This window comes from Cucumis melo, chromosome 12, assembly GCF_025177605.1.
Source record: "Cucumis melo cultivar AY chromosome 12, USDA_Cmelo_AY_1.0, whole genome shotgun sequence".
NCBI classification, from domain to species: Eukaryota; Viridiplantae; Streptophyta; class Magnoliopsida; order Cucurbitales; family Cucurbitaceae; genus Cucumis; species Cucumis melo.
The window spans coordinates 26,386,238-26,412,025 of record NC_066868.1 but is presented as its reverse complement, the minus strand read 5'-3'; the positions used below and the strand labels follow the sequence as shown (position 1 = coordinate 26,412,025).

The 25,788-nt window shown below is 34.3% G+C and overlaps 3 protein-coding genes and 1 long non-coding RNA gene across 6 annotated transcripts; 2 read left to right on the top strand and 2 right to left on the bottom strand.

Moving 5' to 3' along the window:
- Positions 1-1,129: 1,129 nt before the first annotated feature.
- LOC103483146 (transcription factor MYB1R1) lies at positions 1,130-3,165 on the bottom strand. Its single transcript, XM_008439617.3, has 3 exons — positions 2,789-3,165; positions 2,381-2,589; positions 1,130-1,854 (listed from the first exon to the last, which is right to left on the bottom strand). The coding sequence occupies exons 1-3, from the start codon at positions 3,081-3,083 to the stop codon at positions 1,438-1,440; spliced, it is 921 nt and encodes a 306-aa protein (XP_008437839.1). The 5' UTR covers positions 3,084-3,165; the 3' UTR covers positions 1,130-1,437.
- Positions 3,166-8,108: 4,943 nt separating this feature from the next.
- Positions 8,109-14,569, bottom strand: LOC103483154 (pentatricopeptide repeat-containing protein At1g74850, chloroplastic). Of its 2 annotated transcripts, none has more exons than XM_008439636.3 (4): positions 12,450-14,569; positions 9,978-10,292; positions 9,792-9,899; positions 8,109-8,834 (listed from the first exon to the last, which is right to left on the bottom strand). In XM_008439636.3, exons 1-4 carry the CDS (start codon positions 14,303-14,305, stop codon positions 8,522-8,524), a joined length of 2,592 nt encoding a protein of 863 aa, XP_008437858.1. In that variant the 5' UTR covers positions 14,306-14,569; the 3' UTR covers positions 8,109-8,521. The 2 variants fall into 2 exon arrangements, with proteins under 2 accessions (XP_008437858.1, XP_008437850.1); XM_008439628.3 differs by having other exon boundaries at positions 8,109-8,837; positions 12,450-14,568.
- A 2,802-nt stretch (positions 14,570-17,371) lies between these two features.
- Positions 17,372-21,699, top strand: LOC103483170 (uncharacterized). Of its 2 annotated transcripts, XM_008439648.3 has the most exons (5): positions 17,372-17,535; positions 17,802-17,978; positions 18,873-20,171; positions 20,992-21,101; positions 21,343-21,699. In XM_008439648.3, the coding sequence occupies exons 1-5, from the start codon at positions 17,521-17,523 to the stop codon at positions 21,413-21,415; spliced, it is 1,674 nt and encodes a 557-aa protein (XP_008437870.1). In that variant the 5' UTR covers positions 17,372-17,520; the 3' UTR covers positions 21,416-21,699. The 2 variants fall into 2 exon arrangements, with proteins under 2 accessions (XP_008437870.1, XP_008437878.1); XM_008439656.3 differs by lacking the exon at positions 20,992-21,101.
- A 1,317-nt stretch (positions 21,700-23,016) lies between these two features.
- LOC103483182 (uncharacterized) lies at positions 23,017-24,979 on the top strand. The gene is made up of 2 exons (XR_536544.3): positions 23,017-23,416; positions 24,684-24,979. It is a non-coding gene; the product is annotated as an uncharacterized LOC103483182 (long non-coding RNA).
- Positions 24,980-25,788: the final 809 nt, after the last annotated feature.

Sequence of the window (25,788 nt, the reverse complement as noted above, 5' to 3'; positions counted from 1 at the left end):
TATTATGAGTTACCAAACACTTACAAAAATAATTGCATATGGAGTGATGATTGTTGTATTGTTACATTCTTTATTGAAAAGACTGAAGTTTAGATTTTGTGGAGAAAAGAAGATATGTGATCATGAGTAATCAATGATTGGTCAAAGTAAACCTAGCTCAATGGAATACAAAGAGGTTTATGGTTTGAACTTTCGTACTTGTATTAAAAAGAGTAGTAAAAAAATGCATGTTTTTCAAGATTATTTATAGACGAGGAAGAAGTGTCAAATTACAAGTTATCAAAAGGGTTTTGAAGGGAGAAAAAAGGATTAAAGATGTTCAAGTTCCAAACAAGAGAGTATGCGATGGTTTTAAACAAAATTCAATCATATAGCAATTAAGTCACCCATATATTTATATATCGTACTAAAATTAGTTTAATAATAATCGACATACTTCTACTTCTAGTGGTAAAAAATTCAATCTACGTTTACATAATAATATATTTATGAGGTTGAAACAATCCAAATTAGTTTTATTAAAAAGAAAAAAGAAAAGAAAAAAACTCCAACAAATTTGAACCAACTCAAATAATTCTCAACTTAAAACAAGTTGGTATCTAGAGAACTTTGGATGTTACTTGACCGTCTAGGCACACCCCAAATAAGAGTAAAAAGTCTTTACGAAAAGAAACCAAACAAATTGTGAAATGAAGTCTATATAAGTATTTAGATAGCTTATAATAAATCTTATGAAATAATGTACCTGATCCTCGACATTTATGTGCCAAAAAAACTTGTAGGATATTGATTTGTACATAAGTGATTATCATTATATTAAATCCATAACCTTCCAGCTATTCAATGTCAATAGGGCTACCAAAGCTATAAAAGAAATAATGAGCAAGTTGCAAAAGAATTCCACCACAAAATAATATTGAAATCAAGAGTACGAGTAATATCAAAATGACAGGACAACCACCTTTGACCCACAATTGAGGATGAAACGCTATCCTCAATCACAAGATGCACCAACCTAATCTAATCAAAGATGACGAAATATGAGGTAGCTACATCACCATAGCCCTCCCTTATCAAAACTTGATGTTTTTCATACTCAAAACCAAAACACAGGAAGACCACAAAAAGATATCGAATAAACCAAGTCCTTTTATCATTAAACTGAAGTGAGCAGAGACTGCTTGTTAGGTTCGGTTATACAAACAAACACCAAATGGAGATGAATCCAAAGGCAATGACATAATGAACAAAGAAACAAGCCATGGCAGTTCTCTATTTTTCCTTTCTTTTTTTTTTTTTTTTTTTTTTCTTTTACTTGACCCCTTCTTTAGGGGTAGGGGTGGGGATGTACAACTACAACAAACAACTTACGTTAGTCGCCTAATCGCTTTGCCTTTCGGATCAATATATCATACCATGCAAACCTACAAAGTGATTTTAAGCAACACTGATAATGTTATCCCCATTGCTGATACTTGACATTCCTTGGAAAGCAGAGTGTTTCATTGACGAATTGGATGAGTCTGATGGCAAAGCAAGGTTAAGAGAAAGAGCTCCTGAGTTTAATGTTGATTTCGAATTCAAGTTAAACTCAAGTGTGGTTCCACTGAGTGGCAAAACTTCAGCACCAATTGATGATGTATCAGTCTCCAAGTTAAACTCATGTGATGTATCAGTCTCCATTGGAATTGGTATAGGTATAATTGCAGGGCAAACAGACAAAGGAAAAGTTGGTATCATGGGATGATATACATTTATGTTACAAGTTTCAGGTGGTGGAGGCGGCAACAAGGATTGTAATTGGGAGGAATTATCTTGAACTTGAATTTGTTCTTCCTCAGCAGCCTCTTTTACCTAATGAACCCAGAAAAGGAGTTACAAGTAAGGATCCCTTCCAACTTACACTTACTAAAGAGTATTCTATAATTACGAGTACTGAATTAATTGTGAATGACTAATATCACTCTAAATCATGCTTTGACACTATGAAAATCACATTTAAAAGCGTGATTGAACACTAAATTAATTTTAACCATTTCAAATCACTCCTAAACATGTTCTACATCCTCGAAACCATTCATCATATTATCTTGTTCGGTTTTGCCTATAACTTTGCTGCAAGAAACTAGTGGTTTTCTTCCTTGAGGTTGGTCAAGAAAAGCTAGAACAAAGAAGCAAACTCTTAAAGGGGATTCGTCAACTCATGAACCAGTAGGCCAAAATTCTAGTTAGCCACTATCCCAAATGAATTCACTATTACAGCTTGAGATCAAACTTAGCAACCCTATGGAATCAAACAACAGAATGCACAATACTTGAAAAAACTAAACCATCCATCCATGAATACATAAGTTATGAATTGAGTAAAGATGACAGTTACCGTATCAGTGGTGATATCGAAGAGGCTGGATCTACGGCGGCGACGATTGAGGTTGCTTCGGCGTAGAAAGTATTTCTGGGCGTGGCTAGCAACCTGAGTTGGCGTTCGAGTCTTAACAAAATTCCTCGAAATTCCTCTCCAATCTCCTTTCCCCACTTTCTGTAATCCCAGCAAGAAAAGCTTGTGTTCTTCCTCCGTCCACGGTACACCTGAAAATCATCCCCAATCATTAACAGCTCCAAATTCCAAATAAATTGACAAGCTTCCAAGATAAAACCTAACAAAAATCCTCAATCTATCAAGTGAAGAACCCCACCGATTATCAGTCATTTACACAACTACTCTACAAATCGAATCTCAAAATCACTAGGTAAGCACCAATTCAAAGAAAAGCTAAGAAAATCAAACCTCGCTTGCGTTCACGCTCGCGATTCCCACCGGAATTGGGAACAGCATCATCCGCAGAAGCATAACCGGCAGCGGAATCTTCCTTCCTGTCGGCGGCAGAGACAGTAGTCTTACTGTTGCGGCTATTATCATCAATAGAAGCTTCAAGAGGATGTTCATACTGAGAGAGATTGTTCATACTGACGCTCTTCCTCATCGGGTCAACCACGACTCTGACTCCGAACAACATGAACTCCTTGGTGACACCGGCAGCATCCATGACGGCGTCTCCGGGGGCCGGCATCGGCATGAGCATCGGAAAAAAAGGGAGAAAAGAAACGAAACGCACCGAAATTAAACAACAATATCAAAAAGACAAGTGGTGTGGTGAAGCTTTTGGTTCCGTCATTATATATATATATATAATGCGGCGATGACAATCATGGAGTGGCTGTGGAATTCAGTGTTTTAAGTGCAACACGTGTCATTTTCTGATTGGCTCTTCAGGTTTTGTTTTAATTTTTCTATTTTCTATTTGTCCAATTTATCCTTCTTTCTTTATTTAAACATCACGGATATTTATACTAATTTGTGTTTGGATTTTATAGATTATTTTAGTTTAATTTATAATAAAAATATGTATTCGAAGGATAAACAATTTTAGTATGAGAAAAAAATAGTAAACATCGTTAAATAAACTGATGATAAATATTTTAAATAGCATTAGCTAATTGATGATTAGTTCTATTCGCCTGTTTTTAAACTTTTGGAAAAATATGTTTGTTTTCTCGTAATCTCTTTGTAATGCATTTTTGTTTCTTAAAAAAAAAAGGTTTGAATTTCTAACTATGTTATTTTATTTTAATTTTTAACCCTCCATTTGAATTTCTATTTTTAAAAGGTAGATTGTAAATAAAAAATAAGCGAGAATAGAATTAACAATTAAGTTAATTTTCAAAAACATAAAATTTATTATAAGACTATTATTAAAATACATAAATGATAAATACTAAAGTGCAAGTTTGTATATAATATGGTATTCAAGGAGCTTTCACATATATTAAATACAAACCAACATTCAAATTAAATACTATTCATTTTTTAATACTTTTTCTATTCCAAGTTGATGTCATTATATTTTCCAATGATGATTGAATAAATTGCAAGTAGTTTAATATGTTCCCCAATATTAAATTTTATTTTTCGACAAAACCTTGAGTTAGTTCAAAATTCACACACTAACTATTTTCATCGTTGAATTTCTTTATTTAAAAACGATAAAGGTCTTAATCAAATAAGATGATAAACAATAAAGACATCAAATGATCTTATAATCTCAACTGTTTTTGACATTCAAATGTTATAGGATCAAATAGATTGTTTCGTGAGATTAGCTGAAATACGTTTAAGCTAGTTCAACGAAGTAGATTTTACGATCGAATGTGATTGAAGAAGAGGACAAAGTTTTTGTTAGAAAAGTTAAATTGGATTGAAATTGTTTGGATGAGATTTTTGAAAGTAAAAAAGGATTAAAAAGAAAACATAGGAAGGTGAAAGGATAGGGAAAGGGAAAGGAAAGAATAGGGGAATTGGGGTATCAAATCAACAAATATATGGTTGAAAATGTTTACACATACCCCAAGATGAGATTTGTAGGACAAAGCATTAAATTACAAAAATCACTTCACATGTAGAAGAAAAGCAATTATTATTATTATTATTATTAATGTTATTGTTTTTTTACAATTTTACTTTGCACATTGGTCCCTTTACTTTTTAGTTTTTATCAATTAGTCAACACCCCAAATTGTATCAATTCTTCCCTTCAAAAACACAACTATACCTTCATTGAACCTTTATATATATATATAAATATATATATATATATATTTGGTGACATTCACTTTTGAGATTGTTTGGGTTTTACTATATGAATACAAAAAGTAGGAGAATCTCTTGCTTTCCACTTTTTAAAGCTTAAAATTTTATTTTAAATGATGGTACTTTCGGGTTTGTTGTGGTTAATCGAGTTTAGTATTTAAATTGTTAGGTTCGTGTCTATTTCAATATATATATATATATATATATAAAGTTAGTTTATATCTCTTAGGTTTAAAGATGATATGGACTAAAATTTGAATTTGCATCATCTACTAAATTTTGTTCGATAAACGTGAGATAAATGTATAGGATTAGCTTGCACATGTTGAAAGCTTATAAATTGTAATTACATTTTTTTACAATAGAAAATTGTTATCCTTAAAAATTTGTATTTTTCAAATTATGATGAAATTTAGAATTTAAACTCTAGACATATCATATTTTTCATTACAATATGTATTGTATCACAACGATCACTCTCCTTCCACACTTTACGACACATGATAACGTGTGTGTATATATATATATAAGAACTTCAGGTACTACCCTATTCAATTTTAAATTTTTAGTTTTTTAAAATAAGACCTAGAAACCCCAATTAAAAGTCTAAATTAAAACTACTGTTTCTAAGAAAACCAAACCAAAATTCAAGAACTAAAATAATAGTTTTTAGAAACTTGCTTTTGTTTTTAACATTTAACCTACGATTTAACTCTTTTACTTAAGATAGATGAGAACACAATAGTAAAAAAAAAAAAAAAAAAAAAGAGGTATAATAAATTTAATTTTAAAAAATAAACAAGCAAATACCAAATGCCAAGTGGAATTTAAGCAATCAAGTTAAATATTTATTTAAAAACTATTCATAAAAAATTGGCAACTCTCAAGCTATCAATCAATTGTGAAAATTGTGAACCCTAATTAGACTCGTAAAGGATAAAATTAAACCCTTTTTTTTCTTATACAATTTTGATATTTATGTAAATTTCTAAAATTGAAAATCAGAATATAATTGGAAACACCATTATTGTAGAGGTAATTTTTGGGTCGGTTCAGGTTTATAATAATATACATATCCACTAAGTCCATCCTCCACGGCGGACCGTAGGAAAAGTGAAAAACAACATTCTTTGGTGAGCAAAACGCCAATAAAACCAAACTTTCTTTTTTGTTATCTTTTGTACAATTTTATTATGAACCGTTGGCTAAGCATATTCGCTTTTTGTCACAATGTTAATATATATATATTATATAGTTTCTATTTTCTTTCTTTATTTACATTATCTTGTTTAATACTTGTTGGTACTTCTTTTAGTAATATAAGCTTTTCCTTATTTATTTTTTTGATGGGTGGGTTGCTTCTTGGAGGATAAATCAAGATAAGGTCATGTGGGGTTCACCCACCAACCATTTTAGTTTTCAATTCCACCACTAACTCAAAGAAACTCATCACTTCTAATAACACAACTTTTAAAGAGATATATTTGACCTTGATTTTATTGGGACATGTGGCATATAACGAATACGGTAGTTGTTGGATGGTAAGAAACTCTTTTTATTCGGCATATTTTTTGAGGTTCTTTGGATTGACTTTTGCGTGTTTATAAACTTTTTTTCCAACTGAAAGATTGTAAATTCAAAGAATTGTTGTCATTTATCGATATGATTTATATATTTTAAGCTAACTTAGTCGATGAAAGAGTATTATTCGACAGTGATATGTTGACTCTGTTATTTGTATATGGTTCAAAGATACTAATTAATTACCAAGATGGTTTGATCAAGCTCTATTGCAATTGTTGGTTTTTTAAAATAAATAAATAAAACTCTATTATTTGCGTCTTAAATTTATGTGTAAGAAAAAAAATTGGAGTTGGTCAAAGTTAAACAAGTCGGAGTGTCTTTGTTTGAACTTATTTTTATTTAAATACTTTTGGTAAAAATTGATTAAGACACGCTAGAAAAATTATTTTGAATGCTTGTCATGATACTTCAATTTCTTTATTAAAAGAAAAAGACATTTTTTAAATTAAACACTTGAAAAAACATTCAAACAAACTCATATGAAATCTCAGAGAAAATGAAGAAACACGGAGTATATATCTATTACTTTTAAGTTATACTCACTCTACCGTTTAAATAACTAGCAAAGTTAAAAACAAAAAGTTCTGAACTAAAACAGACAAAATATACATGGTAAACTCGTGGGTCCTTCTATGTCCATTTTCTTTTCCATATTCATTTTTTTCAACGTTTTTGTTTTCCTCCTTCTTGTCCACCTTTTCTAATCAACTTATCACATTGTACGAAAATTATAATAAAAAACAACTAAAACAATATAGTTGTTAATATGTTAGATGTATAAGAGAAAATTCAAAAATTACATATTCAACTAGCATCGAACAATTATTCAAAGATAACTAGAAATTGATCTTCTATCATCGAGCACTTATCAGCTGAAGGTCTCATTATATAAAATTTCAAATCGATAACTCAATTTAAAAGATTAATATACATCCAATCAAGAAAAGAAAAGAAAAATATGTGATTACCTCTTGTCAAAACCATATCTTAAAGGGGGAAAAATGAGAAAGCATCTTTAAGGAAATGAAATGTGTGTGTGTATGGACAAAGCGTGAGAGAGGGAACATCCCATCAAAGTACTTTTGTGATGGCAAAGTATCAAAGGATCTTTACTAACTTTCATCCACTTCATATCTTAAAATAGTATAAAATAAATTGTCCAAAGTAGGCTAATTAACCCACTTTCTTTTCTTAAAATAATCAACACTTGTCACACATTATTATTCCAAATAATAAATCTTTCCATTGATTTCGCCAAGGAGTTTATGCAGTATTTAGAAAAATAGAAAAAAATATTGCAAAGAATAATTTATATGTGACCTTTTTGTTTTTGTATTATAGAAGATTAATTAAGAATTGGGTGTCTTACATGTGTTTGTTTTTTCTTTCTTAAAAGAATATAATGAATTAGAACAAAAGAATGTTGAAAGTCAAGTCTTATGTTGGTTCGAGATTGGATGGGTACAAACAAAAATAAACATAAACCACTAACAAAAAGCCTATAATATTAATTTTGAAGTCAGATGTCATCTCGCAATGAACACAAATTTTTTCGTTTTCAATTATGTAATTATTGTTCTTTTTTTTTTTTTTCTTTTGAAGTAATGGATGAATGACATGTTTTGTAAATTTAGTATTTAAGTTGAGGGATCTAATTTTATTTGGCAGGGAGTTTTGGGTATGGAATTTTGAATTTAGTTTCGATTGGATTTATGTTACATTTATGCCTTGAAGTTTTTATAGGACTAGGCAAAGTTTTGTGAATTTTAATCTTCTTCTTCTTTTTATTTTTTTAGCTTCCAATAGAAAATCTCTCTTGTAATCACTTATAGGTGCTCGGTTCCCTTACCGGCCAAAAACGTAGAAGAGTCTATAATGGTAAAAAAGGCAATTCTTGCTAATCCTCCATATTTTCTATGCATATAGTTGTAGAATTCCAAATCTAAGAGATATTACACCTCCCTGACGGTTCTAACAAATTACTAATAAACAGCATTTACTTTTCAAGTAAAGAATATTAATTCTAAAGCTACAAAAACACCGACCTCTTTTACTTGGGCATGCATATTCTTCTTCTTCTTCCTTGAATCGATCAGATTAGCCTCTTTATAAGTGAATCATCGCAAGCAATGTTGCAAGAAGACTCTTGCCTCCACCTGAATGCTGTGATACTGCCATTTTGTAAGTTCTTTTGAAGACGAAGAGCCCCACGGATCACATCCTTCCAATAAAAATGGGAGGTGATGAGTTTCAGAACTTGAAAACTAGATGTTCAACCTTGAATTTCATTCAAACAGTTGTAGTTAGAAGCTCGGTTCCGGTCCGGTTACTTGATTTGGAATCAATATCTTTGTATTTGTCATTGTTTATACCAGATCTGGATATCTTTGCTTCTGGAAGATTTAATGGGGAATTGTTTAGAGCAATAATTTCACTAGATGATGCTGTGAGGAGCTGCTTTAGTTGAGACTGTTGGCAGACGATTCGACCGTTGTTCCACCCAGGAAATGAGAAGGATGACGACACGTTATCCTGTAGGAATGAATTGACAGCCCTTGCAATAGGCAAGTTTCGTGCGGTTGAGTCTTTCTCCAACCACCCCCTGCTGAAAATTTGAGAGTACTCAGTTGACAAAAGAGTTGGTTTCTCAAAACTTGGCAACTAGCTTTCATATCACGTAAATTGAAACAAACTATAACAATATGCAAAAACCTTGTGCAAACGAAAGATGTTTGATCTTGGAAACTTGAAATTTGAAGGAATTATATATATGTAATCTTTGTTTTCAGGCTTGACTCACAAGGAAGACCACACTCAACACCATCTACTTAAGGCTGTTTGGAGTGACCATATAACAACGCATTATTTCTTTTGGGAACTCTCTCCTAATTGATATTCATGAAATGACACAAAAACGAGTGTGCTATTAGTTAATCATCCCCAATGGTGCGTCCTTTGCAAACAAAATAGAGGGTCACAACTCACAAGGACTCTTATTCCTCACCTGCCCAATTGCTCCAAAATTTTGGGGGTCACTTAACGGTTTTTAATTGGACAGTGGAGACGTTTTTTCTGTGATCTGTTCAACCGGAGACCTTTTTTTTTGCAACTCCTTTCGATTGAAGCTCATTCTCCCCTCTATAATTAACCCTGACAATACTATTTACAACTAATTGCTAATCAACAATTGTCAGAAATTCATGGGGCCTCCATGCGCTCCTCCCTCGAAATCAAGCATATTCGGCCAGCACCTTGTAAAGAACTACTTAAAAAGCTTAATCTACTTTAAATCCGTTAACAACTTCCGGACATTGCAGTGATAGCCTGTGTGTAATTTAGGATGCCAAACTAAAGAGACCACTTTTTAACAAGCATATTAGCAACGTGCACATTACAGCTTCACAAAATTAGTCAAGTCCAAGAAGCTCAAATGGAGAATATTGGCTTCGGCTGGACTATGGAAACCCTTATAAAATCATATACGCCTCCACCATGTGTGACACTTCATTTCAGAAACGTTAACCATGATTAAATTGATCGCAAGATAAATGAAACTTACCCAACTACAACAGCGGCAAGTTGAGGGATATCCTCTCCATCCATAAGCATTTCATTCATTTTGTTAACCCAAAGTGAAATTGCGGTATATGCACCACCTTCCCACATTCTGTAGAAAGGCCAGACATCAGTTTAGTCTAAACTTAAGCTGAGGTTAGCGCAGAAGAGAAACCTATTCTTATCATACCTATGCACATCCACAGACCACACAAGTTTGCTTTGGCGGAAAAGTTCAGGGAAAAGGCCTCGCTTTGTTGCTTCAGTTAGAACCCTCCCAGCACGTCCTTTCTGGCCAAGCCACCAAAGTGCTTCTAGCAGTGTATTGTAAAACCTCATTCCAAATCCACAGCCTTCAGCGTTAAGTTTGTCAAAAACATACTCAACCATCTGCCAATTAGAATCATCATCGTAATCTCCCTTGATCATCTGGCCAATGACTTGATGAATACTAGATACTCTGTTTTTAATCATCTCATCGAGTAATTCATAGGCATCATCCCACCTGGAAAGAATGAACTCTATGATGTAAGAGAGAGCTTTAAAATAAAGCATTTGTAAATTCAATAAACTAGAAAACCGAGTGTTAAAAAATCTAGTATAACGAAGTGGGAGCTTTAGGACTGTAAGATTGCAAACCAAAGATCACTTCAATTTTTCCATGATGGTTAATGATGATAATTTCCAGGGATATAATCAAACAAAAATGTTTAACACTGAGGAAACGTGATGTTCATACAAGATTGTAACCAAGCTAATGTCAACTGACAAACTCTTCCCTGTAACTCTGACTTGGTGTACATCTATAAATGACCAGTCTTCCTGGTCCATGCAGTGAACTTCTTTCTTACACAAGGCTAATAAACATGCCAAGGTCATTGAAACGAGGGATTTTGGAAAAGAAGAATGTTTCAGATGCAAATCAGACTATATTGCTGACATTGCAATATCAAAAGAAGAGGTAAAGGATGTTTACTTTTCTTCTTCCAAAGTTTATCTAAATTTTGCATTTATTGGCCTATTAAAAATTAAGAGGATCTATGTCTATCTACTAGAACACTGATACAAATGCAACGGTACAAAAAGCTTAAGCTCTTCCTTTACAACTTTATTAAATTGATCGAGTGATTTGTCTATGAGTTATCACTGAATGAGAGAGAAGAAAACCCCAATCCAAGCTAAGGAGGATACAAGAAAATTCCAATCAGCACCGAGGTTGAACTATAAGTTATTGGGTCAACCTGTTGACTTTCCACATCTTAGAGCAGTGGGATGAAATCCAGAGGTTTGAACTTTTCCTTTAAATTTTGCCTTGGGTATTTATCCTTACAGACCTATTTCCAAAGGTTTCAGAGAAATATCCGTTTTCCAAACTTCCAAGCCGTCAGATTTCTACTCTTGTTAAATCCCAAGTTTAACTTAAGGAATTCCACGTTATGCTGATTTAGAGACCATTAATAATGGCGATCATAAAAAGTGCAAGAAATAGTATAAACAGCAGCATGGAGAGTGTTTTCTGTATCTCTCCAATTGTCTGAGAATTTGGCATTTCTTTGTTCCCCACCACATTTTTTACTCGAGGCCAATTACTGTATTTACAGATTGAAAATATCAATTTAGGGCCCCTCAAGAAAATATATGATTTTTGTAGATTGAAAATTTTTCCATGGAAAACAAGCGGATAGTATGTCCATGAACTTCAGATGATTAATAGGGAGTGAGTTTCTTTCCAATTCAGAACCCTCCTGGATGCCTACATTAAGTTCGCTTACTAGCAATCACGAAAGCAAGTGAATCTCATAAAGTTTATTGCATGGCATGCCATTTTAGCCATGCAACTTGAAGCAGGTCGCAAAATCTTCTTATGCTATACAATAAAATCAAAGCTGACTCCTAGGAATAGACATCAAAGACTTTACATAAATCTCCTATGTCTTACAAGTTGACAAGACACGACACCCTATAAATAAATTAGCTTGTCTTACATTTCCATAATGCATCGACAAAGCAACAATGTCATTGATAGTATGAAATTATAAAAGGGGAGATCCCATGTGGAGTATTACAAAAGACTTCTTCAATTAGAGAGGGGAGGAAAAAATTCTAGTGGTGAAAGATAGGGGAGCATTTACAGCAAGATACAACCAACTTATACGTATCACAACCTATAACTGGTAGTTTCATATGGTAATTTTATATGTCATGCACTAAAAGCTTGTTTAGTATGAACCAACCTCCAAGTTCTCAAGATCATATAAAGGCTATGAATATAATTCTTAGAGCTGAGAGAGAACAAAATAATAAATGTTTTGTTAATGAAAATAATAGTAATGGTAACTCAATCTATTTCAAGAGCCAAGTATAAGTGTTTAATTTAAGAAACTCGAATATCTCTCTCTTGAGCCCACCTCCCCTCCCTGCGCTCTCTTCATATTTATAACTGTTGGTCACTAACAAGTCCCCTGAAAAACTCTAACAAACTCCAACCATCTTTTATAACCACATACAATCTAATTTCTAACTAACCAACCTCCAATGCCTACAAAATTCTAGACAAGTACCCCGTACAGTTTATACCAACCGGAAATAAAATTAAGAAAACATAAATTGATAATGAGCATGACTTACACGAACAACTATATATATACAAATCAATGGGTACCTGCCATTCTTAGCATAAACCGCCAGCATCATGCAATAGCACAATACACTTGGCAATATTCCGGAAGCTTTAATTTCAACGAACTGCTCCTTGCTCTCATCCACAAGACCTGCAAAGCAATAAACACCTAAAACTGCCTCAAGGGTCTGCTCATCAAGTTCACATCTCATTTTTTCCATCTCAACAAAGGCCTTTATAGCTTCTTCATACTGACCACTTTGCCTATAACCTTCAATAATGCCACTAAATGACTTTGCATTCCTTGAAATGCCATATTCTCTCATTCTCGATAAAATTGCTTCGAACTCCTTGTATAGTCCACCTCTAGCAAATGTGTGAATTAGAGAATTATAGGTATCAATGGTTGACTTACTTCCCACTTCATTCATTGTGTTAAAGGCAACAACAGCTTCATCGTACAATGCAGCCTGTCCATATGCTTCAATCAGTCCAGTATATGCTTTAGAACTTGGAACAATTCCTTTCTCATTCATGTGAAATAAAATTTTCTTTGCATCCTCGTGCAGCCCTCCCTTTCCACAAGCAAATACTAAACCCTCATATGTCTCCATATTTGGGTCAATATTCTCCTCCACCAAATCATGAAACAAAGTTACAACCTCCTTGAAGTATCCACCCTCTCCAAATACTCGTATGAGGATGTTGTAAGTAGTAGCATCTGGCTCGGCACTACTCTCTTTCATTTGAAGAAAAAGCTCACGTACATCATCATACCTCCCATGTTTTCCATATAGATTCAACAGAATACTATAAGTGGATGCATTCGGCACACACCCTGCAGCTTGCATCTGCTTAAACACGTCCATTGCCTCCTTAATCGACCCTAATTTTGCATGTGCCTCTATTAACACGTTGTACGACGATATATCAGGCAAATACCCTTCGGACTCCATTTCTTTTAGGAGCATAGCAACTTTCTCAAGCTTACCCAATTTTCCAAATGTTTCAACAATATAACTATATGTTGTTATCTCAGGAACTATCCCTCCCTCTATCATAGTCTTGAAAACCATCTCTGCCTCATCACCTAAACCGCGAGCAGCACAAGCACTAAGCAAGGTATTATAAGTAACAAGATCAGGTTGAACCCCTTCATGCCTCATCTCAGCAAACAATCCCAACAATCCCTCCCAGTCCAAATCACCTCTAGCACAAGCATTAATCACGGTATTGTAAGTCAATATATTAGGCGAAACTCTCTCTCTTTTCATCCTTTCAAGAAGTTCAAGTGAAGTTTCGTACTGACCATTGCGCCCATAAGCATTTATCAAAGCGGTATAAGAAAAAACGCTACGTATCACTCCCTGGCTCGCCATTTCATCGAATATCTCACTACATTTCTCCAGCAATCCTTCGCGGCCAAGCAAGCTGATAATGATGGTATAGATATGCTCGTTCGGCTTGCACCATATCTGACGCTGCATGTATTTGAACAGACGTAACGACCGCTGCCAGTCCCCGCGCGCCGCGAATTCCTTGAAAACCAAACTGAAGTCATTGAGCGAAAGCCTGTTCTTGAAGATATCGAGACACCGAGCTATGCTACCTCGTGGCGGTAAGCTACTAAGCTTATTAATTAGGGTTTCAACGTCGTAACTGTACTTGCCTTTCTCAACAATTACCGACGGATTTCCAAGAACAAGATCCTTCGCCTTCGCTCTGGCCTTCCCAACGTCGGAGGACAATCTCCAATCATCAGAGAAAAATCTACGGCGAACACTGAAATTGGAAAGTTTTGAAAGAAATGGAAGTTGTTGACACTCTAAATACCGTTTCTGAAACGTCGATGAAGTTCTGAACGGATTCGACACTGAAAAATACGGTGAGAGCGCCATTACATAAATCTAGAATTCATTGGCCACTTGAGCACATGAAATAAACAAATTGCAATTTACCAAAACAAGATTGAGAGCAACTATTTAACACGAAAAAGAAGAACACATTAAAATCTACAACAGAAACAACACTTCGAAAATTGAAATTTCAGAACCGAATTCTCCGATTTGCTTATTGATTTCACTTCCAGAGTTGCAGCGGGAGCGAGAAACAACCGGGCGGGAGAAGATGAGAGCTGAAATTGGCTCGGTGAAAGCCACGTGGAGAGGTTTTGGATAACAGTGACGTTTCAAGTTATGAAGACGGGGCGAGTTTTCGAACCGGGTTTGGTTAGTCGGTTATGTGACCCGGCCCGGTTTTCTGAGGAGGAAATGGCGGGATTATAAAGTATAGAAAAAATTAGACGTATTTTGACTTTATGCTGTCGTTAAAGTTTCTTTGTTAATGACTCTTTTTTTATTGTTGAATTTTATTTTAATTAGAATAATATTGGAATGTTTTCCACATAAGGTAAGGAGTATATATATATATTGGGCCTTTTTTTTTATGGTAGGTTCATTTTCATGATAATATATAATTCATTGATTTACTTTATTATCTTAAATAAATTTGACTCTTTTCTTGTATTTCAAATACTATTTTTTACTCAAAAAAAAAAAAAGTTTAAAGTGTCAAACAAAACTTAAGGATTATAACTATGTATACAAGTTTATATATATACATATGTTAAATCAAGCCTAAATTTTGACGAGTTGAATAGAGATGGTTGTGTTATGAATTAGCAATGGTCAATTTCATAGATTTGATACAACATGAGCAGAGTTGAGAAGTATATATTATAATAAAAAAAAAAAAATTATTTTGCTTAGTAAAATGTTGAGATTTGTATTTTTTTTATTTGATCTATATATTTCTAATTGTTACACTTATAGTTCTTAAGTTTGGTTTTAGTATAGATCGCAAACATAACTTGCAAAATAACATGTAAACATCCATCCTTGATGGAATGAGGCATTGAGGTTGGTGATAATGATGAAGCGAGAGAGTAACTATATAAGACGATGAAAGTAGTAGTTTGAAGTGTTGAAAGAGTAGACGAGGTTGATGAAGTCTAGTGGCGAAGCAAGCGGGATGATGTGAGTTTTGGAAATTATAAATTTAATTTTAATAGTGCAAATAATAGTAAGACTTAATCTATAGATATAAATGTTAAAGGATGTAGTTAAAAGAATACGAATTTTGGAATCGAAAAATTCAAATTTTAAAAATAGAATTATTGAAATCAAATTCGACTAAATAGGGAAGATTTTAAATTTTATTCATTGAATTCAAATAAAATGTTTTCCCCTTTGTGGTTGTTTGTCTTGAAACGAATTTACGATGCGACTTTTGTCTAACAAATCCAATGGATCGATGGTCGTCACATGAAAAAAACAGACATATCGTTTGAAATTAGGTAATTACGGCAACAAAAGGGTTGGAGCGGGGGGTGGGGCTGTGAAAAATAGGAAAAAGATTCATAAACCCCAAGAAAAATATACAATAAAACACATTCTATAAAATGTTTGGTTTTTATTTATTTTTTATCTGCCTTTTAATTTTAAAATTCGAATTAAGTTTTGGAATTCTCAAAGGTGCATGAGCTTTAAACTTCTATACGTTCATGTCGACAAATTTTCAAAATTTTTATTTAATGGTTTATTCAATATTTTGTGCTTGAAATTGTTTGACGCGAAGTTGAAAATTTGACATCTAATTTGTAAAGGATTTTCCTAGCCGATAGCCCACAAGTGAACCCGAGTCAAAGAGAAATAAAGAGGTGGGGCATAGGAAAACATAATCACATAAGAGAGTGTTACAAAATCGACAAATAAATAACAGACAATCAATAGTACTTGTCTTTTTTAGCCTAATTCAAAATGATTGCTTAGTTGTTTCTCCTATCTATTTCGAGCCTTGTGTAATGACTTAAATAGCTCCACCAACCTAGAATTCTCTCTTCTAATTGTATCATGAGAACTCTCATCTAGTGTGTTAGTTACGTATACATAGTAGATAGATAGCAGTTTGTATTAAAAGTAGTGCTATGTACATTAAAAATGACATCTCCAAAGCTAGAGAGTCTATGTAGTGCATTTATTTAAACCTTGATCGTACTTAGTCGTTAAAAGCATCGTATAATGTATTTCAAACATTCGAATAAAACTAAAAAAAAGTCTTGGGTTTGTACGATAGCACTTCGTTATCGCCAAATAACATATATACAAATCAATAAACAACTAAGTCGAGTGAGTATGGATCCATACAACCTCAAGAATCACAACCACCATGACACTACCGACGTTACACACAACCAGGAGTGAATTCTAAAGAACGATACTCCAAGTAACTTCATCAATGACTTAAAAAATGGTGATAAATAATCTCTAAAAAAGAATATTTAAATCACTCTTTATTGTATAGTTGAATTATACATTCTCACAAATATCAACATGGGGTAGGCTCAATATCTCATTCGATAGAAGAAAAATTATATCACTATAAAGGTGGTGATGTATACGTATACATATATACATATACATATACATACACATACACACATACATGCAATGGCTCATGATAAAAAATGTTTACCTATAAAAGATATTCTCGTCAATTTAAAATTAGAAAAAAGAAAAACATTAAAATGCGTAATTTAACTTTTTCCTTTTCTTTTTCTTTTCTAATTTACCCAAATAAAAAAAAAAAAAAAAAGAAGGACTCGTTAGTGTATTTGCTGCACACGGTAGACCCGAAATCACAGCCGTCCAGTAGGAAATCAAACGCACAGTGATTGAACGAACAACATGCATTGAAACGCGTGTCCATCTGTCAGGGCCGATGAGGCCACATCAGCATTCCACTCCGTGGGACCACTGTCATGGCGCGAGCTCGTACGTGCGAGGAGAAAAAGGGGAAAATAAAATTAAACACCGGCGTTGTTGCGGTTAGCCACTGAAGTGGCAGGTGGTGTAATTACGCAAGGGTAAGGAGGATAATTTGGTAATTAGGGTTGGACTTTAGTCTTTCAGTTCGTAACAGACAGCTGATGTAAAAGCGAGGGGGGGAAACAGAACAAACCTCCCCCCTTATTCTTCTTTCTCTTTTCTTTCTTCCTTCTTTCCTTCCTCACAACCCCGACCAAGACAAAGAAATACTCCACGCTTCACTCATAATGGAAGACTCTGAGGTAATTTTCCTTTTAATCGCTCCTATTTCTTCTTCGTTTTCTGATTCTTGAAAACCACTGCCCTTGCCGCTTTTTTAACTAACTTTCTTTCTGATGTTTTCCCTTTTTGTGTTGGGTTTTGTTTTTTTCTTTGATTTGTGGCTTTTTTAGGGGGAATGTGTAAGTGGGGTTGATTTTGATCTTATTGAAAAAAATTTTACTGCTCTTTAATGGGTTGTTCGCGGTTTGTTTCGTTTGATTTTGTAATGGGTTTTGCTTGTTTTCAGAAATTGACTGCCTTGAAGAAGGCTTATGCTGATATAATCCTGAATACGGCGAAGGAGGCCGCGGCGCGTATTATGGTTTCTGAGAGGAACGCTATTCGGTGTCAGCAGGAGCTCTCCACTACTAAAGATGAGGCGTTCCGGATACTGCTTAGGCTTAAGCAAATGTTGGATTCTAAGGTATACTGCCTTTTTGTATAAATGGGGTTGATTTTTCTTCTTGTCTTTTGTTTTCCCATTTCTTGTTTGAGATTGTTCTTGTGTTCCTCTGATCACGTTCTGATGCGGATGGTTGGTGGTTTTCGTTTAGATGAGGTTGTTAACGGTTTTGAGATGGAAAATTTTCGATCTTTACGCTAGTTGGTCATCTTTAATGTTGGATAACGGATGTTGTTCTTTCATGATGCTCAAAACGTTTCTTGCGTTTGCTTCGCTTGTTAGCCATTTGTTAAATCAGGCATTCAACCAGTTGGTGCTATTTGCTGGCTGTTTATCGGTTAATTCAACTATTGCGTACTAATTAATTTAAGTCGGTAGTTGCTAAACATCACCAAACATTTTGAAATCAAGTGTCATAAGAATGAGATCAAAGAGAGCAAGAGCCGCTTAAAGTTTATGATTTGCTCGTGAATTTATGAAGAAGTTGGGCAGCATGTTTGGTTTAATTCATGTGAAATCTTATTTGATTTGTCAATAGAAGTCTCTTGCATTGGTTAACTTCTTGAAGAATCTGCTTCTGGACGTGTCATAAAAGATAACTGTTTTTGCCTTGTTGATTTTTCTAGGTTTCCACTTTAATGCTCATGGTCTTGTTCCCATAATTTTCACCTTCAGGAGGGAGGCGGAGCTAAAATTGGAATTGTGATATCGTACTACTTTTGTATAGCTACATAATTGAAGGAAAAAGAATATGGCTCTTATTCATTAGCTGCTATTTCAGTTTAATAGTGGTCGAGTGAAATTCTTAACAGTTGTGTCTTTCTGAACATAACCTTTGAAAGAACTTCAGTTCCCTCTTTTGCTTATCTAATTTTTGTGAACTAAGTGTGGAGCTGACTTGTGCCATCTTTTCAGGTCAGTGAGGCAGAGATGGTTTCTTTAAATCAAAAGAAAAAGATCGAAGAGCTTGAAGCTCAGCTTGAGGAAGCTGAGGACATAGTGAGGGAACTTAGAGTTCAGTTGCAGGAAGTTCAAGATGAATTGGAACACGTGAGAAACAAAAATGTAGAGCCCCAAGATAAGCAAAACTTGGCCAGTAACATTGCATCTCGAGAGGATTTTCCAAACTCACATGAGAAGATCGCACCTTATGACATAAGTTCAACTTTAAATGGTACATGCCTTGACAGTTGGCCTGAAAGTAAGAATGACTCGCAGACGGATAAAGCCCAAGTTCATAGGGATTTTGCCTCTATGGTGATGAGAAGCAAAGAACCTGAGCTTTACAGAAATGGCTGCACTCAGAGAGTACGTGCATTTGAAAGAAAATCGTTTGATGGAGAAGTATGTCTGACTGGACAAGCTGAAGATGTCAAGAGTAAGGTGTGCAATATGGGTGAAGAAGAGGGTAAACTGATGCGTAAAACAAACACTACCAAGGCTGATAATATCAGTGGAGAAAGGAAAAATTTTAATGAGATCAAGGCATTGCCTAAGCTATTAAGCGGGGATACTCAAGTACCAATTCTTAAATCCCTCCGTCGAAAAAGAAAACGGGCTACTAGATACAACAAGAAGAAAGCTTTAACTGTTCTTGATGACATACCTAAACAATGCAAGTCACCTGATCTTCACTGCTCAGAAAGTCTTTCGGTGGATAACGACGATGCTGGGAATTTTTTGTCGAAAAAGGAAATTGATAGTCAGAATGGTTTAATTTTGCTTTCAACCCCATTGCTGTCTGAAATTAATGAAATGCCAACACCTTCAGGATGTCCCGACGCCAGTGAGGGAGATGGAGCAGTAATAAATGATTGTCCTCTTAGGAACATGACAGACCATGATACAGCAGTTGTAGGTAAATCTGACTTCGCTAGCCAGGAAAGTTTATGTGGGGAAAATTTGGAGGCTTCTACTGATAAAGTTGACCTTGACCCGGTTAAGGAGTCATCAATTCAATTGGATATGAAAAACTCTGATGTGATTGATGAGATTCCTAGTCAACAGTCAAATAATAAAGTTCTCAAGTATACATTCCAAAGAAAGCGAAAGAAGGAATCTTTGAGCAGCCCTGATGGTAAATCATCAGTTGATGAAAGCATATCAAAGAAAAGGATGAAGGATAAACAAAGTGTATCGTCAGAATCAGACAAGTTTAGCTTAATGACAGAATCATCTCGAGACAACCGTCGGTTGGCACAGGTTGCTCGGCAGGTTAGTTTTATATTTTCTTTAACATGCTAGTATAACCTTCTGATTTGTTTCAAAGCATCTGGAATTAGTTTCTCACATACCTGAGGTACTCTACTGGATGAGGTCATAATAGTTGGTTTCTCTTAAAGAGTTAAGTTTTGTTGTTTAGTCCTAGAGTTTAGGCTGACAATATATCTACTTTAATTCCATGTTCAGATCATTTGTACTCAGACGAACATTGTCTGAACTTTATTTTTCCGTACTACTTGCCACTGGCCATTTGTCAGGGTTAAGTTTTACGGTGCATCTGCTCTTACCAATAACAATACCCTATTATGATGTTAAAATTTCCTGGGAGAGATTCATGTTTAGTATGTGGAGGAGATTCTAAATTCAAGTATTTACAAGCATAGCTACTGGTAGTAGCATACAGTATCTCATTTAGCTAAGTAGAAAAATTATTGTTCGAAGTGCATATCATGTGGTACATGTGATTCCATGCGATATGGCTCTATCCCCACCATTCAAAGTGTTTCTTCATTGTTTATGATTCGAGCTTATGGTTGTTGTTTTGGATGACTTTTGGATACCATCCCTTCTTTTGGAAACCATTAACTCTTATTAATTTCACTCTCATAAGTGATGCTGATATTTGGGCGTGTTTCTTGGCTCTGATGCTTTGTGTTCCTGAATATTTGACACCACTTCGGTTTGTTTGTTATCGTAGGCTATAGAAGAAACACGTATAATTAGATAGTGGTCCATTACATCACTTATAAGATTTCACTTTTAACTTCACATACTATGAGGAATCCCATTTATAAATATATATGTAAAACAGACCCCTGCGGTCCTAGGCCATTGTAGTTCGCAGCTCCCTCCCAACTCTGACGTGCTTTTCCCAGAAATGCTCAAATTAGCTAGGCCGCAAGACTTGCTGCACCCAAGGAGGTGGCTTTTCCATAACCAGTCTTTGTTGCAGTTTGCATCTCTTTTGAATATTATAGCTTTAGCTAACATGCTGGTCCATTGTGTTTGGTTTTCTTTCATGTTCGAGGAAAACGATAACAAAAGTCTTTGCACCCTTTTATCTATATTCCGTTTCATCATATTTCATGTCAATAAATGAGAGGAGCTGTAATGCCAAAGCTTTCTTGTTTACTAATGTAATCCTGAAATTATGTTTCTGCAGCTCATATCTTTGTCTGAGAAGAAGTGGCGGTAGTAGAACTCTGGCTGTCCTGAAACTCATATTTGTTGCTTGAGAAATAAAACCAGCTGCAACAAAAAAAGGAAAACGCCGAAATGGGCTGCTTAGCAAGAAAGTATTGGTTGCACTGCACAGCGAATGAAATGTTTTTCCAAGCAAAGTTCCACAGGCCATGAGCAAGTACACCATATGGCACTATATGTCCACTAACTTATGAATGTTTATGTAATCTTTATATTTATATCCTTCCCTTCATCACTATATTAAAAACTTGAATCTTGGCATTTTTCTTTCCTTTGGGAAAGCTTAGTTAAATTATATTCCAATTTTCACATGGTATTTATTTCCCTGTAATACCTCGAGTCCTTGTGGTAACAACGTCTATAAGAAACATGCTGCTATTATAGTATTTGAAGAACCAAATGGAAAGGAAAAGAGAAATTCCAAATTCTAATGGTCCTAGTTCATTGCCTTGTAAAGAACCTTCTTTGAAGCCCCCTTTAGCCAAGGCTTGCTCCAATTCCTTTTGGATAAATCCTCTTTTAGGTGATTCCCAGCTGGTCTTTTTCTTGGTGTTTTGATTCATCTAATATGCTTTCTGGACATACAAGGCCAGTTATTCTGTTGAAGAGTATCTGTAGCTTTTGAATCAAGGAGTAGATGGAGCGGACGATTTAGACATTTTTATTGTTTGCTTTTTCCACTGTGCATCCCTAAAAATTGGGATATAAAGTAGGCTTAGATTAGATATTCACCCTGACACTGATCATGGTGAGTTGTGAGAGGGAGATTCTTTTTTAGGCCATGAGTCATATATTAGATTTTGAGTGCTGAACAAGTTTCTTAAATCCGAATAGTGGAGTCAAAGTATCAATGACATAGTCAACTAGGAACAAATTGACCTGTAGTTTGAAAAGCAAGGCCTCTATTAATGGTGAAAAGGAAGATATTGAATAAACAAGTCCTCGTCTTTCTCAAACGTTTCAAGCTTACACTGGAATAAAAATTTGAAAGAATGTTGGACAAAAATTAGAATCTACAATGAACTTGTGGCCCTATTCTATAATGGTATATCGCATTAGTTTTCTTTTTCTAATTAATTACATGTTTAGTCTATTGATTTATTAGTGTATGTTTTGGTTAATCTTTCTAATGCAAATTGAAATGGAATATTAATTGTATGCCTCTTTGTCGTTGACGTACTATATTTCAGCTAATTTTGTCTATTTAATTTTTTCATTAAAAAAAGACTTTTTGTCCTTAAATTTCTCTAAAAGTAACAATTTTGGCAATTAATCTTTATACTTTTAATTTTGAATCGATTTAGTCTACCGCGTGTACGTAACAATTTGGTTATTATACTTTAAAATTTATAACGAATTAGTCTCTGATTAAAAAATAATCGTCAAATTTTGATGTCAATTTTTATTATTTTATGATGTAGACTTTATATTTTATGAATTACTCCATCTCTAAATAGTTTTTTTGTTTATTTGATATAATGAATCTCATTATACTTCCAAATTTTAGAGTATTAAAACTAAATTGTTAAATAATAGAGTTGAAGAACTAAATTGCTATAAAGTTAAAACTTTATCATTTCCGACGTTTTTGAACTAAATTATTATTTTCGCGAAAGTTTAAAGTGATTTTTAACCTAATTCTTTTTAACAATATTGTTTTCTTTTTCTCCTCCACATTTATGTTTATTGTTGTCCTGAAAAAGAAGACTAAATAGAACCCTTCGTTTGAGAATCAAAACGACGTCGCCGTAAGGGTTCTTGCCATTTCCATTTCCATTTCTATGCAAATCAAGGTCGCACAGCTCAGTTCTTCTCGGGAGCGGTGAGGTCGGCGACGATCAAAGCTCGGCTGAAAATTCCAACGGGGGTGAACGGAGAAACGTCGAAGTCTTGGTGAAATGGGAGCAGCGAGTAAAGCGGGCGATTGGGCGTTCAAGGCCTTTACTGCCGGTCTCGGTGTCGCCACCATTTATCTCACTGCTACTTTCTCAGTCAACGTCTACAGAGGATTGTCTTGGCACAAAGCTCAATCCGTAATATTTCTCTACTTCGTTTTATGTATTTTTTGATCGAAGCCCCTGCGTATAGCTTATTGTTCATAATTGCGTTCTTTCTTTTATCAGTGTTGTTTAGTTTATAGTTCATAGCCAATTTATCGCGTTTTTTAGTAATTCGGATTGAATTTCGATATTGGAATTTGGGGTTGAGCCAAAACTTCGTGATTGGTCCAAATCAATTATTGGAATTAGTAGATGATGTGGGGAACTTAGTGAAGTGAGTATTGACGATTATGGTGAAGTTGTTAGGTTCTGAATATTTTGTTCTCATCATTTGTTGGAAGCAGCTAATCTGCATAATCTCAATACTTGAACGAGGGAAATGATCTTTGTTATATCAACATCGAATCCAAAGCTTAAGTGGGTGGGTTCCTGTAAATTTAGTTATATCTATACCTTACACTCCCTAGCCTTGTGAGTTTGAAAATAAAGTGGATGTTAATCGGAGAGGAAATGATGTTGCACGAACCACTCTTTTAACTCAAAAGCTTAAACTGATAAATTACAATAAATTCAATTATATCTATATTTTAACAATCCTCTTCTGTTTTAGGACTGAATTTGTGTAGTATAAATTGCAGAATTGAGTTTTTGTTTAGTGAGAGTTAATATATGGTGGATTTTACTCTTTCTAGTGCGTTCCGTTGTATTGGTGCAAATCTAAGCAACCTTTTAATCATTTGAGTCTTTCTTATTTAGTTTCCAATTGGGAATCTCTTTGTTTACCTTTTGATGCATTGGGGTTTCCCCTTTCTTTTCTGAAAAATTAAAAAAAGAAAGTTAATATATGGTGAAGATGAATTAATATTCAGTGTGATTCTAATCATTTCGTACGGGGAATTAGTAAACTGGTACTTTGGGATAATAACTTGTAGTTTGTGGTAACTAAATCTACATGCTTGACAATACTTTTCAAAGATTAGGGCAACCATTGACTTGCTCGAATTTTATGGTTACCTTAATCTGGACTTTGTGCTACTTATTTGAGGATTTCTGGTGATAAGATAAGAACTTATTGTATTCCTCTATAGGAAAAGCTTAAGCAATGCATGCCTCTTGACTATCTGGTTTCATGGACTTTCAGTTTTGCTATCATTCATCTGGCTTAACTCATCATTCTCTAATAATGTTTATTAGATACGTCATTGGTACTTAAGCATATTCAAGATTCAAAGTTTTGCATAATGTTTGCATCATGATACCTCTTGAAGGGCTAAAAGGGTCATGGCTTATTTTTGTGCAGAAAATCAACAACGAAAATTCAAATGAAGAGGCTACATAGTTTGGATTTTTGAGCCACGGAACATCTGCAGTTAAACTTTTTTTTTTTCCTACAAATTTTGTATGATCAGGTTCTAAATTGATTTCAATGCTTCACTTTATACCTTATCTTTCATGGGAAGAGCAGGAGACTTTCTTTTTGGATATCTAGCATAATTTGGTTATGGTATTAAGGGCATTATTCATACAAGGTCAGCAATTTACTGCAGATCATTTCAACTATTCTAATGGGAATTGCCTTATGTGCCTTCTGATGTAGTTTTTTCTTATTCCATACGTTTGTTGTTTATCATTTGATCTTTTTTTTTCTCCATGTGTTGCGTCTTGCAATGTATAAGATAGAAGATTAGTACCCTATTCGAGGATGATGGTCGTTCCCCTCTTAAGGAACACTTTTGAGTTATAGATTAAATATGTACTTGAACTCGAGTCACGTTTGATATGCTATGTCAATTTGATGAGTTACACTAATTCGTAAACATGCACAAACCAACACTAGACTGACTCATATTTTTGTCACTCGCCATGCCAAACAAACTTAGATTTTCCTTTGTCAAACTTAGCTGAAATAGTAGCAAGCATTTGTAGGAGCAACTGGAATGTTTTTGAGCAACGTTCTTTGAGTTTGAGCTATGATTTGCAAGGGGAAATTATTTTGAAACTGACCCTAATCTTCGTAAAAACAATAGTATACAAGATCTTTTTGGCCACTAGAAATGTATCACATTAGAGAGCCAATAAGAACAGCAAATAGAAGATTTGCTCAATGAAGCGCTCACATTTTATCTCGAGAATGATAACGCTGTGAGATTCGAACCTTAATCTCTTGATATCAGGATTCAAATTTTCTCTTAACAAGAGTATATGATATGATTTGATTAGTTAGGCGAATGTTCTTATAGATTGGGGTTCTGTTTTTAACATTTTGGCATTTTTTACATTAAATTTTTGTAATTGATAAAAGAGGAAGACATGCAACCCAATCTAACTAAATTTTGCCCCATTTTATTTTTTATTAATTCAAATAATTGATTAATAACTCATGGTTTCGGGTAGATTACAAAATC